Source organism: Amblyraja radiata, chromosome 8, assembly GCF_010909765.2.
Source record: "Amblyraja radiata isolate CabotCenter1 chromosome 8, sAmbRad1.1.pri, whole genome shotgun sequence".
Classification (NCBI taxonomy): Eukaryota; Metazoa; Chordata; class Chondrichthyes; order Rajiformes; family Rajidae; genus Amblyraja; species Amblyraja radiata.
The window spans coordinates 18,905,268-18,921,567 of NC_045963.1; the positions used below are offsets into that span (position 1 = coordinate 18,905,268).

General features: G+C 43.3%; 1 protein-coding gene across 1 annotated transcript in view; it reads left to right on the forward strand.

The window, feature by feature from the left end:
• Positions 1 to 1,788: 1,788 nt before the first annotated feature.
• Positions 1,789 to 16,300, forward strand: part of nenf (neudesin neurotrophic factor) — a 23,788-nt gene continuing 9,276 nt past the window's right edge. Inside the window, exons 1-2 of the mRNA XM_033025309.1 lie at positions 1,789 to 2,020; positions 6,115 to 6,175. Of these exons, the coding sequence (XP_032881200.1) occupies positions 1,856 to 2,020; positions 6,115 to 6,175 (226 nt within the window). The 5' untranslated portion in view covers positions 1,789 to 1,855. The remainder of the gene's footprint in view (positions 2,021 to 6,114; positions 6,176 to 16,300) is intronic.

A 16,300-nucleotide genomic window follows, 5' to 3' on the forward strand; every position in this document is an offset into this window, starting at 1 on the left:
TGATGTCTAATGTTGTTAACTCTATTCTCCCCATAATCAAGGCAGATGTGATGCATGGACTCGTTTCCACGGCATGAAATCACAGAGCTTTAAAATCTTCACGTAGTCACTCACGTGACTCCGAAGTAAAATAGTAAGATTAAACAAGAACTTACCAGTTTGAAGTTTGATCGTAATTTTATGAGGAGTAACGTTGAGGGATTACGTGCCCTCCGCTCCCACCCTTGATCAGATACTCAACTGGTATCTCTTCTCTAATCTTACTATGTTTAGTCATTACAGTTATCTGTGATTTCACACCGCTGCTTTGAAGAATGACACGCATGCGTCCTAGCGGGGTTCTTCACGTAATCCCTCAACGTTACTCCTCATAAAATAACGATCAAACTTCAAACTGGTAAGTTCTCGTTTAATCTTACTATTGTGAATCAAACATGGACATTGCTGGTAAACCCCATAGAACAGGTCAAGCGACATATGTGAAGAAATGCTGCTGACCTGAAATGTGATCCCACTTCCACAGATCTGCATGGCTTGCTGAGTTTATCCAGCATTTTATGTTTGTGTTATCAGGAAATCTCTCTAAATGTGTCAAAGTTTAAACATGAGTGACCAAGTTTGGAGGTTTTAAGTTTTCATGTGCTTTTGCCAGGCTGAGCCAGTTACTTGATGAGATCACTTATCTCCTACCTCAGTTATAAAGAGAGGAGAGGACATATGGATCTGTTTCCACCCACCAGTCACATCTCAAGTCGCCCCCCCCCCCCTCACATGATTCCACTTATCATAGACCTCTGCCTTTCATTGTTATATACTGGCTATCTCCACTCTTATTCCTAATGTTAGGTCTCAAATGAAAATGTTGACTATATCTCCAAGAATGCTGCCTGACCTACAAAGTTCCTCCCGCAGGTTGATTATTACTTGAAATCTTTGTTGAGACTCTGCCATTTTGATGATCCCAGCCTCCCCAGCCTCCCCTGCCTCTTTGTTGTCACGGAAGCTTTTTTGCTATTCATCCAATATCAGGATCTGCACTGATCCAAGCAGTTGGATTTCAGCATTGGCTCATGACACCTGACAAAATCCAGACTCATGTTCAACACATTTCCTATCATTCGCACTAACTTTCTGTACAAATAAGGGCACTTCTACACAAAGATTATAGAGGAGATATAAGATCTGCTATAAGATCTTTGCTTCTACAGGGGAATCACGTGATCTTCGACCTGAAGCATGACCTCGTGTTTCTATTTCTTACAAATGCTGCCTGAGTTACACAATGTTCCCAGTTATTGTTGTTGTCTTTCTGTGAACAAGGACAGAGTCTGAAGAAGGGTCTCGACCATTCCTTCCCTGCAGAGATGCTGCTGCCAGTCCCGCTGAGTTACTCCAGCATTTTGTGAGTCTTTGGTTTAAACCGGCATCTGCAGGGCAGGCAGTTCCTTCCTTCCTGCAAACGACAGGGATTATTAGCAAAAATATTATTAATGTGTTGCAGTTTGGTTCTCTGTTATGCCGCTTGTCATTGGCTGGGTGCAGAGGGGGCTCGGTTGCCATTGGTTCTTGGGGATTCTGTAACCGACGCGTTGGTTGGTTGCGCACCGCATAAGGCCGCCTGTGATTGGCTGACTGTAACACTGGCCGGTTATTGGCTGACAGGCGCGGGGCGAGGGCGCTGATTGGTTGGTTCTCCCGGCCAGGCGGGCGGTGATTGGCTGGCGCTGCCTATTGTCAGCCTCGAGCCCCGGGTCCCGGAGCCCGCACCGCTTCTTGCTTACACGAGTTGTTGGTGCTACAGGATCTTGGGTTGCTGCTGCTCCGACCTTGCAAAAGCTTCAGGAAACCGTGCAAGATGCCGACTGCGGGACCAGGGCGATGCTTCCGGGTTGCTCTTATCACTGTAATGAGTTTAAACCTCTTGCTCGCCCAGGAAGCTAATTTGAACCACTCCCCTACTGAGCACAGCGCCGTCCGCTTGTTTACAGACGAGGAGTTGGCAAAATACAATGGTGGAGAGGTGTGTACAATGTTAACTAAAGTGTCTGTGAACTGCTGTAATTCCAGCACGCAACAAAAAGCTTTTCACTGTAGCTCGGTACACGTGAAACTGAACTGAGCTCCTCGGTGCACAGTTCGCTGATTTCAATATTTTTGGTTCCATGCGGATTTGCTGTGTCACATTTAGGTGGGAATGTAGCTTTATTAAAATTGCACTTATCCTGCGTCTGGAATGAACGGGCGGTGCCCACGTGAAGTGTGGAGGAAGGAACTGCAGATGCTGGTTTGCTCCGAAGATAGACACAAAATGTTGGAGTAACGCAGCGGGACAGGCAGCATCTCTGGAGAAAAGGAATGGGTGACGTTTCGGGTCGAGACCCTTCTTTAGCTTTTCTCAACTTGGGTCCCCCGGACGTTAGGGGTTCCGAGAGAAATAGTGATAAATGGTCTAATCATTTTTGAGTTATTTTTGTGCTAGCGAAATCTCATGATGGTAACAGGGCTTATGTCAATGATAAACGGTAGCAAGGCTCTTCTCACTGTATATGCTCCCCTTAGGAAAGACATTCAAAGGCACAGCATTTCCTTCCTCTGCTCTAGGGAGGTTTCACGGCAGTCGGGTCACGACCCATGACCCGTACTGTTGCTACGCTACTCCAAATGGAGTACACGCGATGAACTGCAGGTAGGCACTTACCATTGTTTCCAGCGTAGCGGGCCCGTTAAAATAAAACAATTCCTCCAATTTGACTGGCTTGAAAAGATCATCCACTCATTTATCTCCTCCCGCCTTGATTACTACAACTGCCTTTACACTGGCATCAGCCAGTCATCACTGTCCCGCCTGCAATTGGTCCAAAACGCCGCCGCGAGACTCCTGACGGGCACCCGAAAAAGGGACCACATCACCTCGATTCTGGCGCCTCTCCACTGGCTCCCTGTGCGGTTCCGAATCAATTTCAAGCACCTTCCTTAACGGGCTTTCCCCCACCTACATCAAAAATCTGCTTACCCACCACACCACCTCCAGGTCCCTCAGATCGGCCGACTTGGGGTTACTGACCATCCCAGCATAAGCTCAGGGGCGACCGCGCTTTTGCGGTTGCAGCTCCGAGACTATGGAACAGCATCCCTCTTCCCATCAGAACTGCCCCCTCCATCAACTCTATTAAGTCCACACTTAAAACTTATTTCTACTCAAGCCTTTCTTGAGTCCTCTGAGGGAACGCTATATGTATGTATCTATGTATGTATTGTTGTTCTATGTACCACTCTTTGTAGCATGTTAGTACCTGCACTAATGTAAAGCGCACTTTGGTCAACGAGAGTTGTTTTTATAATTGTTGCTATAGAAATAAAATTGACTTGACTTGAGGCACTCATCCATTCCACATAGAATACACGAAACAGATTGCAACAAAACCACCTTGGAATTTTACATTTTTTAAAAGCTCTCGGGTTTAATGAGTACTGCAGAACGATTGGAGTCGTTTATCACTTAATTCGTCTGAGACCAAAATTGTTTTGTCCTTCAAGGAACTGATGCGTTGCTTTGAATAAAATTCACGGGAGAATTTCTTAAAACTGATGCTGATACAATTATCATTTGAACTTTGGATGTATTAGTGGATGGGAAAGATTTAAACGGGAATCGGATGGTCATTAAGGGCTCCGTCAGTCGATCACGGGCTTCCTGTCATTCACCCATGTTATTTAGTAAATTTTACCCGTCATTTAGGGATGTTATATGAATTTTAAAAAGTTAAGTATGTTTATGTTTTTGTTAGTTTATCAAAAGTTTATTTATGTATGTTTTTGTTAGTTTGTGAAAAGTTTGTGTGTTGTCCTCTCCCTCTCCCTAAGGTTAGTTGTGTTTGCCTTTATTTGCTTCAGTTTTATTTGTTTAAGTGTTATATGTTCATCTGACATATTGCCTTGATTTATCTTATGCCTTTTCAACATTGTCAATAAACGATTTAGTAAATGTGGTAGTTATTATCTGTTTTTGTCTGTTTATATGTGTTATTTATGGTGTTGGTTATTTATGTTTATTTTTGTGTTTACAGATATGGTTGATTTTTTGAGTGAATGAAAACCTCCTTATGAGGTCTTGAACAAACAGTATGATTTCAGTTATTTTTTTTGCATTGTCAATTAACTTGAGAAAAACGTAAGTTATTTTTTTGCTTAAACCAGTTATCAGAAAAATATATTATGTTTGCCTTATGAACTTTAAGTTTATGAAAGAGCAAGAAGGAGATTAATAAAGATATATAATAATATTTATATAGGGGTACCCTGAGACATGAAAATTATTTCAAGGGTTCCGCAAGGGTCAAAAGGTTGAGATGGGCAAAATCTCAAGCTTGACACTTAATGATGCTAACATTAAAACTGGACCTCCAATTTCACAACAGCACTATCTCAGCTATTCCTTCTGAGAAGGGTCTCGACCCGAAACGTCACCGATTCCTTCTGTCCAGAGATGCTGCCTGTCCCGCTGAGTTACTCCAGCTTTTTATCTATCTTCGGTGACAGGAACGAGGTCTCCAGGAAATAACTCATCGCCAACCATATTAAAATGCAACCTGACTTGCTATGGAGCATGAGCTGATGTGTGAGCCTTGGGTCGCCTGCTCCTCACTAGAAAATAAATGTTGCCTCAACATGTTTCCACGGGCACTAAAGCCAGACAGTGGATCCTATAACCCACTGAGACCATTGGAATTTGCTATGCAATGATTAGGCACAGCGTAATTGAGGGAAACTACAAGATCAAGGAACTCTCGGAAGGGCAGTGGGGGAAGGGCATGCTTCAGATGCCTGGTGAGAAGATGTGGCAATGAAGTGGTGAACAGAATAAGTAATTCAAGTGAATAGTTTCAACATTGACATACACTACTGGGATCAACGAGCATCGGGTTGTCCTGTTTGCTGCACCTGTATAAAAAGTGATGCTCACTCGTATAAGGAAGCATGACGGAGGAAGCAGAGAGGAAAAAAGACGCTCGCAAATTAAGAACCGGTTGCTACAGCATTCCTGAGCCTCTGTCACCTGTGTGACAAACTTTAGAGCCCTAATGGGTGTAATCAGCCATCTGCTTACACATTACAAAACTACAGCCTCCATGTTATGATCTCAAGAACAGATCAACACACAATAGTTGACAAGGAATGGGCTGCGGGAAGGGGAATTAAAGTGTAGTTTAATTCAATTCCCCTTCCCGTCCCCACACTGACCTTTCCGTCCTAGGCCTCCTCCATTGTTAGAGTGAGGCTAAACACAAATTGGAGGAACAACATCTCATATTTTGCTTGGACAGCTTACAACCCAGTGGTATGAATATTGATTTCTCTAACTTCAAGTAACCCTCTCTCCATCCCTCCCCCATCCAAGTCGTACCAGCTTCAAAGTTGTCTTGTTGAGTCATTGGCTATACTCGCTTTCACCTAGCCCACAACTAACAATGGCTTGGTTCCTTTATCATCGTTACTTTTTTGCATATCTTTCATTCGTTTGTTCTATATATCCCCACCTCACAGTCTATATCTCGTTTCCCTTTCCCCTGGCTCTGTCTCAAGAATGTTCTTGACCCGAAACGTCACCTATTCCTTATCTCGAGAGATGCTGTCTGACCCGCTGAGTTACTCCAGCTTTTTGTGTCTATCTGCAATGCAAGATATGTTGGTCAGTATGATAGAGGTGGCTCTTAAGAAGAGTTTGGGAAGGAAGAGAGTGGAACATAAATGGCATGTACTGTACCCATTAACTGGGGTCATACAAAGCCTCAATTGGCAAGAAATTGAATTTGACAATGGATTGAGAATTTGAAATTGAGACATTGGGCAATTGGATGCCAATATAGGTCAGTAGTAACAGCTGATGGAACACATCCAGGAGGGCCTTGGGTGAGCTAGAATGGAGGATGGCAACTCTGCAGATGAGCATTAGAATAGTGGAATTCTCAAGGAAGTGGGAATTTGGCACCAGAGACTGCTGAAATGGACACAATACAATCCTTGGTCATCATAATTCTCTGACTTAATTTTTACTTCTGCCTTTCATTTACTGTGTGTGTGCGTGTGTTTAATTCTTTCTTTTGTGGTTCTTAGGACAATCAGCCGATCTACATGGCAATTAAGGGAGTGGTGTTTGATGTCACATTGGGAAAAGGTAAACTACATTTTCTACATTCTGTCCAGTACAGTTAAACATTCAAAATGTTACATTAAAACTGCAACAGAAGCCTGATTGATGTAAACCTATGATGGCAAATTATATTTTTGCTGGTATTCATTTTTCCAATTGTCTGCAAAATTATTATGGGTTCAATAACAATACTGCTTGTGAAGTCAAATAGCAAGCACACAGGTCCTCTGACCCAACTCGACTATGCCAACCCAAACGCCTGTCATATTTCTGTGTTGACCCATATACCTCTAAACCTTTCCTTTCTGGGTGTACCTGTCCAAATATGTTTTAAATGTTTTTTTTCATTCTTTCAACAATATTTTGTTGACATCCCTATTTTAGTCAAAGTTACAGGGTATGTAAAATTATATGTTTTTAGCTCTCTTGGCTATTTGACTTTAGCTTTACTGCTTTTAAAAGTTCCCATAAGTTAGCCACAGTCATTCTGTTCTCCCAAGTTTAGTTTAGAGATGCATCGCAGGCACAGGCCCTTCGGCCCACCAGAGTCCGTGCCGACTAATGATTCCAGCACATTAATACTGTCCTACTGTTAGAAATTTTCCAACAAAGACTATTACAAAAACTGAGGTAGAAACTGAACGAACTTTATTGTGTGAGAGAGAGTCACACAGAGCCCAAGTGTCTGTGGGAGTCCTCTCTGTGCTAATACTGAAGAACATCTCTTTTATAGGGTGATTTCACTAAAGGTCACTGGAGCGTAGATCCGCACCCACGTGACCGCAAAATTTAACTGGAGTACATGCGTCACTTCCGGTACATGTTAGTGAATGGGAAAACACGCACTTTCACACCCGTTAAAAATATCGAAAACGGCCTGTTTTTGAGCTGCAATTAACTGTGCCAGTCGGGGTGACCGGTGAGGCACAGCTACCTAAATTTACAGTCCAAAAAAAAGATAGAAACTAAGGTAAATTCAAGAGGGAGCTGAAGGTGCAAAAACAGCGGAAGTGCTTAGCGGACATTTGCCGTGGAGATTTAAAGATCGAAAATATCGGGAATTATCGCGTTTGCTCGCTGCATTTCATCAAAAGTAAGGCATTATTGACGTTTTATCTTTATTCATTTGTTATATGAAAAGTTTTAAAAGTGAAAAACCCGTCAGTAAAATTGCAAAATCGCCCATGGTTCTCAGGTGAGTTTTAACATGCAAAATGAAAACGCTTCTGAAGCGCCATTTACCATTTAAATAATCGTAAACTATCAATGCGTTTTGAAATAAATTTTACTGATTGTGCAGGCTTTAAACAAGAAACATTGAGAAATATATTTTGGCAAATAATAAAATGTCCTAATTTTGTCCAACTAACAGCTGACAATTATCCCATTCCTTAGCTTGCATCTGAGTAAAATTTATTTCAAAACGCATTGATAGTTTACGATTATTTAAATGGTAAATGGCACTTCAGAAGCGTTTTCATTTTGCATGTTAAAACCCACCTGAGAACCATGGGCGATTTTGCAATTTTACTGACGGGTTTTTCACTTTTAAAACTTTTCATATAACAAATGAATAAAGATAAAACGTCAATAATGCCTTGCCTTTGATGAAATGCAGCGAGCAAGCGCGATAATTCCCGATATTTTCGATCTTTAAATCTCCACGGCAAATGTCCGCTAAGCACTTCCGCCGTTTTTGCACCTTCAGCTCCCTCTTGAATTTACCTTGGTTTCTATCTTTTTTTTGGACTGTAAATTTAGGTAGCTGTGCCTCACGGTCACCCCGACTGGCACAGTTAATTGCAGCTCAAAAACGGGCTGTTTTCGGTGTTTTTAACGGGTGTGAAAGTGCGTGTTTTCCCATTCACTAACATGTACCGGAAGTGACGCATGTACTCCAGTTAAATGTTGCGGTCATGTGGGTGCGGATCTACGCTCCAGTGACCTTTAGTGAAATCACCCTATACATTGATTGAAACCAGAAAGCGTCCAGACAAATGGTAATTAACAAGGACACTCAGAATTAAAAGGAAATAACATTTAGCTGTGGAATGTTTCACTGGAGCGAGATTAACAGTTTGCAAGCTATGCGATTGCTCCCAATCACTTGGCTGAAACCTGTTAATTACTTGTGCCCTTGGCAGTTTCGGTAAGCGATCTTGTACAGACACAGATATAATACACAAGGTAATCGATACATACATTTTCCATCATTTTCCTCCTGTTTATACGAATTTACTGAATTATAATCTAAAACAAATTTATGTCCTTCGAGTTGACGTCCCCAAGTTTCTTCACGGAACCACATGTTCTCTCAACTTTCTGTAGTTCGATCATTCGTGAGGATTTAATCAGTCAGGAATGTTTCTCTCAAGTCTTTCTTCTGCTTTGGTTGGTATCAGTTTGTATAACATAGTCATTTTCTTCGTGAGGGCCGTTTCAATCAGCCGCTGGGCTAGTCCCCTCACACAGGGGATGATGCAGCAGCCCAGGCAGACCAGTACCCTTGCAATGACTATGAGAGCGGTTAGTGCAGAAATAACAAAAACATTCCATTTCACGAACCATGAGTCCAGGAATCCTGTCCAGGAGGTGACGACTCCTGAATTCTCAGCCAATTCCTCTGCCAGTGAAGTGAGTCCAGCCAGGGCCCTGGAGGCCGACCCATCAGATGCGGTATTATTGGGAATAAAGGTACAACAAGATGATCCGAACATTACACATACTCCTCCCTTGTCTGCTTGTAGCATGTCTAAGGCCATTCTATTCTGCCAGGCCATTAGACTGGTCCGATCTAGTTGTTCGGCTAACCCCTTCACAGCATCTCTTGTGTAATTGATAAATCGCTGCTGATTATAATATAAGTAATTTATCCAATCTACATTTTTATTAATGGTTGACCACCAGAAGATGATAGACTCAAATCCTGCAGCTATCTGATTGTGTGCCTTAAATTAATCTGGAACCCCTCTAGGCACTCAAATTTCATCTATGTATACGTGTGCATCAAAAGAACCCTTAGCAAGTTCCCTTTTCACTCTATTCTCTGTCTCGGATTTCTCCTTCACATCTTTCGGTGTTACGAGAGTAAACGGCATCGTCAGCTGTATCAACGCACAAGTACCTTTCCAGTTCTTAGGTAGTTTTGCCCTCAATATTCTCCCTCCACAGTACCACCAAACATCTGCCCTCCCGACCTCGTGTCCAACTAGAGCAGTTGCGTCCAACCCTGGCAAGGGACCAGATGATGGTGCAGGGGCGGGGACGGAGACGTTTACTATAATCTCGCATAACTTCAATGTTCCCAGCTCCTTACCTCCAAGATCCCATCTAGTGAAACAATTAAATTGTCCGCTGGTTGGCACAGTGAATGGAGGTAGGATCATGTCCTTAACTATGGGGGGGGAATAGAAAATGTAAATCTGTGCAATTCTTATTCTGTGGCTTGCGTTTACTAAGGTACAATGATAACATGCACCTGACTCCGCCTGGTGAGTTGGTAAAATTTAACGGGAAGGGTGTTGGAATAAGTTGTGGTTTTGCAGATGCACAAGCATAACAATCCGTCCTGTCTAAGGACTTAGCTGTGTAACGCATCCATTCCAGCCATGCATTATCTGTATATCCGGTCTCAATTTCCAGACTCTTCCGGAGGTCTGCTACTGGGATGACCTTAATTACTTGTTCTCCTGTCTTTGGTGGTGCCCGAGTTTCCTAATCTACCTGGGGCTTTACTGTAACTTCAGTGTCTGCTGGTTCGACTACTCTCACTTCCAACTGGCTACAGGGATCCTTCCAACTTACTTCGACACACACGTAATACCACCCTTCATCTTTCACGGTTATATACGTTTTCCAAGTAGGCTGTGTATTTCCCCATCTTCCCCGGTTACTCCAGCCAGGGTTCGTATGGGTGTAGGACTTTCTTTTTAACGACCATCGCTGGTATTGCGCGATTCTGGTCTCTTTCTAGCCTGAGGCCTCAGTGTTGGAAAACATAATGCCATTTCGAGCAGGGTGCTAGACCGACATACACCCCATCCGTTACGTATGCTTTGTTCTCGCAACTGTCAGGTTTATACTGTCATGGGTCGATTTCAAAAGTGCTAGTACTTCCTCGGGTCAGGTATATGGTATACTTCGCATATGCTGTGGTGATTAATGCAATTCCACTCGGAATAATCAGCCCCCACTTCATGGTTTTGGAGGTGTAGGTTTCCGATCGTTACTGGACCTATACAGGCCGTCAGCTGTCGTCGGTCCCCCTTTCTCCTACTCTAAAGTTGGGATTTTTACTCTTTTGCAGTGTGTGATATGTACCCACGTTGGCCTTTCGGCAATTCTTACCGCGGTGGGAGTAGTAAGTAGTACTTGATACGGACCTTCCCACCGAGGGCTTGACCACCTTTTTCTTTTGATAATTTTTACGAACACCCCGTCTCCGGGCTTTAATTCCTCCACGAGATTCCCTTCCGCTTGGTCAAGACCTGTTAAACCTTTCAACACACGAGATTTGTTTATTAGCATTTTCTTCATGTACTGTACTAGGGTACTATCTTCACTTACTGTCTCAGAAAACTTATGTAGAACAGGGTATTGGAGTGGTTTACCATACAATTTTTCTTCCCTTGCGAGGGGGTTAATTCAATAAAGTCCATATTTAAATATTGAAATGGGTACCTTGGTTGTGGGTACTTCCCTTGTTGTTTCTTCATGTTTCCTTGTGGATTGTACCTGGCACATATCTCGCACGTTTCGCAGTACTTCTTTGCATAACTCGTAAACCCATAGGTTTTGAACACCTTCTCGACTAATTGCACCATTCCTCCTGTTGAGACATGGGTTACCCCATGGCTCATAACACAGGCAAATCTCCACAGTCCATCCTCCTGTTTTTCCGCTTCATCCATTTTCCATTAGGGTTTGCCTCAAAGTTCTTGCTAACAGTACTCTGACGTTTGGCACAGGATCAGATGCTAGCTGTAGCAAATGTGGCATCAAATGCTCAGCAAATTGTTCTATTGGGATATAATCATCTTCTATCACCGCCTGGCTTGACGACCTGACCACTTCACACTGTGGCAAAACTTATCAACAAGTTCACTGATCAAGTCCACCGCTAAAGCAGGAGTTGAAGCTGCATAACATTTTCTGATCATCTCACACCTTATCCGCACAGAGGCTGAGAGATAAGGGGCGCAGATAGTTATACACATCTTAGGGGTTGTACAGTTCCAGCAGCAAAATAAGTTGTTCGGAAAGATCAGCTCTGAAGCCCCAATTCCTGCTTTTATCTGTTACAATTGTAGAAAAGGGTGGTGCAATGTGTGATTGGTCGATATGCACTGTATCACTAACACAGTCTTCCTCAATGATGGCTGAAATGTCAGCAGTTAAAGACACATTGCCTTGCTCAACCCTTCTAGGATCAACTGCAGCAGATTCCGTTTGCAACTGTGTTTGATTTAGCAGTGACTCTACAGATTTTTTCTTCCTCAAAGTCAAGATCCAAAGCTTGCAGTGCAGCAGTTAAAATATCCACTTGTGCTTTGACATCTGGGTCATCTATGTGTGGTGGGTATTATACCAATCCACAATCCCATCATAATATCTCGGCCTAGCAAATTTACTGGACAAGTCGCTGAGACCAGTACCTGTTCCTCACAACACACATTAGATATTGGTTCTTGGAACTTAAGTGGTTTAGTCAAGAACTCCACGTTAGCATGCCCGGTGGCGGACTTTACTGTTATTGAATTCTTGGAGTATAGTGTTCCCGGGGGCTCTTCATCTTTTATTATGACAGTTTTACATCGCATAAGAATGTCATCCTTTCCCCATTCACTGTTAAACTTATCGTAGGCTTTAGGTAAGGCATAACAGATTTCTTCTAGATCCAATATTTGCAGAGGCTCTTTGTCGGCTGGGGCAGTGGGAGTATCTCTGTTTGATTTGTCCCTCCCTTCAGCCTCGGTCAGTCAGAATCGGTCATAGCTTCTGGACCTTGGACCCTCCTCACCTTCTCTTGGTGTAGTATGCTTAGCCTGGGGACAATCTCGAGCTCAATGGTCGAGTTTTCCGCAGACAAAACATCCCTTCCCCCTTGGGGACCTACTCACTCTGCCTCTGTCTCTACCTCTTCCTCTGCCTCTCTGGCCTCCCCGCCCCTGATCTCCTTGTTTTACCCGGTGGAATACAGAGACGGTATTTTCGATTATTTCCTCAACATCGGCCAGATAAAGGTTCTTTAAAATCTTTTTCTGTTTGAAGCAACTTTAAGAAGTCATCTAAGTGTTTTCCTCCGCATGTACTGCTCAATCTTTTACATCATTGAGTGCCTTTGTTTCCCATCCCACCATGTGCTTTTTTATATATAAACTAATCTCGGGTTTTTAGGTCGTTTAACAGTTCGATTTTAATTGGGTGAATGGTCCATCGTCTGCCCACGGGATCGGTACTTCTTGTCCACTATTTGCCTCAAACACAACCCTAAGTCTGGAGAAATAGTGTAGCACAGGCTCGTCTTTATTCTGTGTACATTCCCTAATTTTATTGTAATCGACTCCTCTGGAAGTGCGCTCTTATTCAATTTTCAATAGCTATTTGTCTGTTCTGATAATCATTCTGACCTGGTCCCCACTGAAGGGGTGCTCCATTGACAATAGCATTCCAATCTCCTTCAATTAAACACCAATCACACCCGATAAGACTTCGCAACGCTTGTTCATATTCTACAGTATTTAAACGATAACTTGCAACCAGGTTTCCAAAGTCCCTCCGCCACTTTGCAAAATTATCTCTAGGATGTGGGATGCCCTCCAGTGCCTTTTTAATATCCTCCATATTCCATGGCCTGTACACGTACATTGGCCCCACTGCGCTGGCATCTGGATTAGGCATTGCAATCATAGGATACATTTCGGCCCCACTTGGTCTTATTGACCGTGGAGATTTAGGCTCAAATATAGGACCTGAATGAAGATTGTAAATGGTACCTGAGCGAGTGGTTTTTGGACTTTGCAAACCTGGGTGCAGCTGGCCGCTTTCCTTAATGGTTGGTTTTTGTTCCAGTACGGGGGTTGGAGCCCTTGTTGAGTCCGGTCCGACGGTTTCTTTTACCGGTGGCAAGGCCACCCCCTTTTCTCCGGCGTGTACGGAGGGGGGGCACTTCCCATAACCGGTGATTGGTGGAAGACCTCGTTGTCCCCCTTCTGGAGGAATGCGTTTGTTGATTGTTCGTTTTTGGTAAGTTGTTCCTTCTCTTTTTCCTTTCCGTATCTCCGCGATCTGGCTTCCTGAAGCCACAGACGTGCTTCATGGTAGCCCAACTTGTCTTTATCCTTCCTTCTTTTTGTTGCATCTTTGGCAATAGCAGACATTAATTTACAACAATCATCAACAAGTAACTTACCACTAAAATCATACCTTTTTTTCCACATGTTTAAATACTTACAATTATGCTTACTTTGTATAAACATATATTTCTCATCACCTTCTTAACCCTTTGAGTTTGTCGAGCCCCTTCTGATTCCCTCCTCGAGACCTACGACTATACTTTTTCCCTGTCAAGTCCAACTTGACCCTGAAGTCCCAGACTTCTTTGGCGACCCAGTCGCCGGAGTAGTCTAACTACTCTCTTCAATTGTCCCCGACAATTCTGTACATCGTCTCCGGTCTCCGAGGAAGGTAACAAACTACAACTCAGCAAAGTCAAAATTACTTAGCTGGGGCCCCACTATCTACGGAACGTTCAGTCCCACATCCGGCGTGTCGGTTTGGCCCCGTCACTCTGCCCCGCGTCCGTAAGGAACCTTAAAATGAGCGCTCTTGGTTCCCCTGTGGCAACAGAGATATTGGGGCCCCACGTTGGGCGCCAATTATGTTAGAAATTTTCCAACAAAGACGATTACAAAAACTGAGGTAGAAACTGAACGAACTTTATTGTGGGAGAGAGAGTCACACAGAGCCCAAGTGTCTGTGGGAGTCCTCTCTGTGCTAATACTGAAGAACATCTCTTTTATACATTGATTGAAACCAGAAAGCGTCCAAAGTGACCTTCCTTCCATCGAGGGGATTTATCGCAGTTGCTGCCTCAAAAAGGCTGGCAGTATCATCAAAGACCCACACCATCCTGGCCACACACTCATCTCCCTGCTACCTTCAGGTAGAAGGTACAGGAGCCTGAAGACTGCAACAACCAGGTTCAGGAATAGCTACTTGGGACGACAGATGGCACAATGGGATAAGTGTTCGGCTGGCAACCGGAAGGTAGCCGGTTCGAATCCCGCTTGGAGTGCATACTGTCGTTGTGTCCTTGGGCAAGACACTTCACCCACTTTTGCATGTGTGTGAGTGATTGGTGGTGGTCGGAGGGGCCGTAGGCGCAGATTGGCAGCCACGCTTCCGTCAGTCTGCCCCAGGGCAGCTGTGGCTACAGAAGTAGCTTACCACCAGCGAGTGTGACTGAGGAGTGAATGAATAATGCGATGTAAAGCGCCTTGAGTATTAGAAAGGCGCTATATAAATCCCATCCATTATTATTATTATTATTATTATTACTTCCCCACAGCCATCAGGCTATTAAACCTGGCTCGGACAAAACTCTGATTATTAATAACCCATTTTCTGTTATTTGCACTTTATCAGTTTATTTATTCATGTGTGTATATATTTATATCATGGTATATGGACACACTTATCTGTTTTGTAGTAAATGTCCACTATGTTCTGTGTGCTGAAGCAAAGCAAGAATGTCATTGTCCAATACAGGGACACGTGACAACAAACTCACTTGAACTTGAACTAATTAACAAGGAGACTCAGAATTAAAAGGAAATAACATTTAGCTGTGGAATGTTTCACTGGAGCGAGATTAGCAGTTTGCAAGCTATGCGATTGCTCCCAATCACTTGGCTGAAACCTGTTAATTACTTGTGCCCTCGGCAGTTTCGGTAAGCGATCTTGTACAGACACAGATATAATACACAAGGTAATCGATACATACATTTTCCATCACCTACACACACATTAGGGACAATTTTTACATTTACCAAGCCAATTAACCTACATACCTGTACGTCTTTGGAGTGTGGGAGGAAACCGAAGATCTTGGAGAAAACCCACACAGGTCACAGGGAGAACGTACTAACAACGTACAGACAGCACTCTTAGTCGGGAACGAATCCGGGTCTTCGGCGCTACATTCGCTGCAAGGCAGCAACTCTACTGTTGTGCCACTGTGCCGCCCATATGGTTAGGTAACATAGGTAACAACCTAAATAATGACTGCAGATGTTCATCGGCTCAGACTCTTCCAAATCTTGGCTTTTTATACCCCTGTCACACTTAAAGTTTCTATTCTTGCCCTCACCGGTACAACTACCAGCTTAATTCCCTAAAGTCCAAAGCCTATAGATTTGAATGCAGTTGTTTTAAACTATTCATTATCAGATCTGATTGCTCTGCTTCAAGCAAAACATGCTCTTGTGGATCAAAACTGTTACCTCTTGGATAGCCAGGAAAGAATCGCAACATATTTTCTCCAAATCTGTTTCCTTGCACAACCTGTTTCTCTTCCTACATTTTGCTCCAGTCACTGTGAGGAATTATCACCAATGTTGAGAACATTTAAACACACTTTCAAAGGCAGACACAAAATGCTGGAGTAACTCAGCAGGACAGGCAGCATCTCTGGAGAGAAGGAATGGGTGACTTTTCAGGTCGAGACCCTTCTTCAGGGCTTTCAAAGGCTCTCTGAAAGTCTGTGATAGCATTCTTTACATTTCCCCTATCCAATATTGAGTAGTTTCTCTGAAGACATAAATGTCCTGTACTTTTTATTAGATTCTTCACCAATAAACGGAAAATAAGAATCCATGTACAGGAAAAACCACCTTGCCTTGGCAGAGATTCCAATGACATGGAGGCTTATATTTCATTACACATTAGGTCTGTAACTTGCTGCCTGAAAGGGTGATGGTGACGAAAGCCTTCACCACATTGTGGGGAAAACAACTAGATAATTGCTGCAGTAATAGTAATCTGCAAAGCCAGTGATGAAGAGCTGGGCAGTGGGATTGACTGAAGTGCAGATAATCTGGTACCCAAGGGACTTTTGATACCAAACGAGCTGATGTTACTCATTTCACC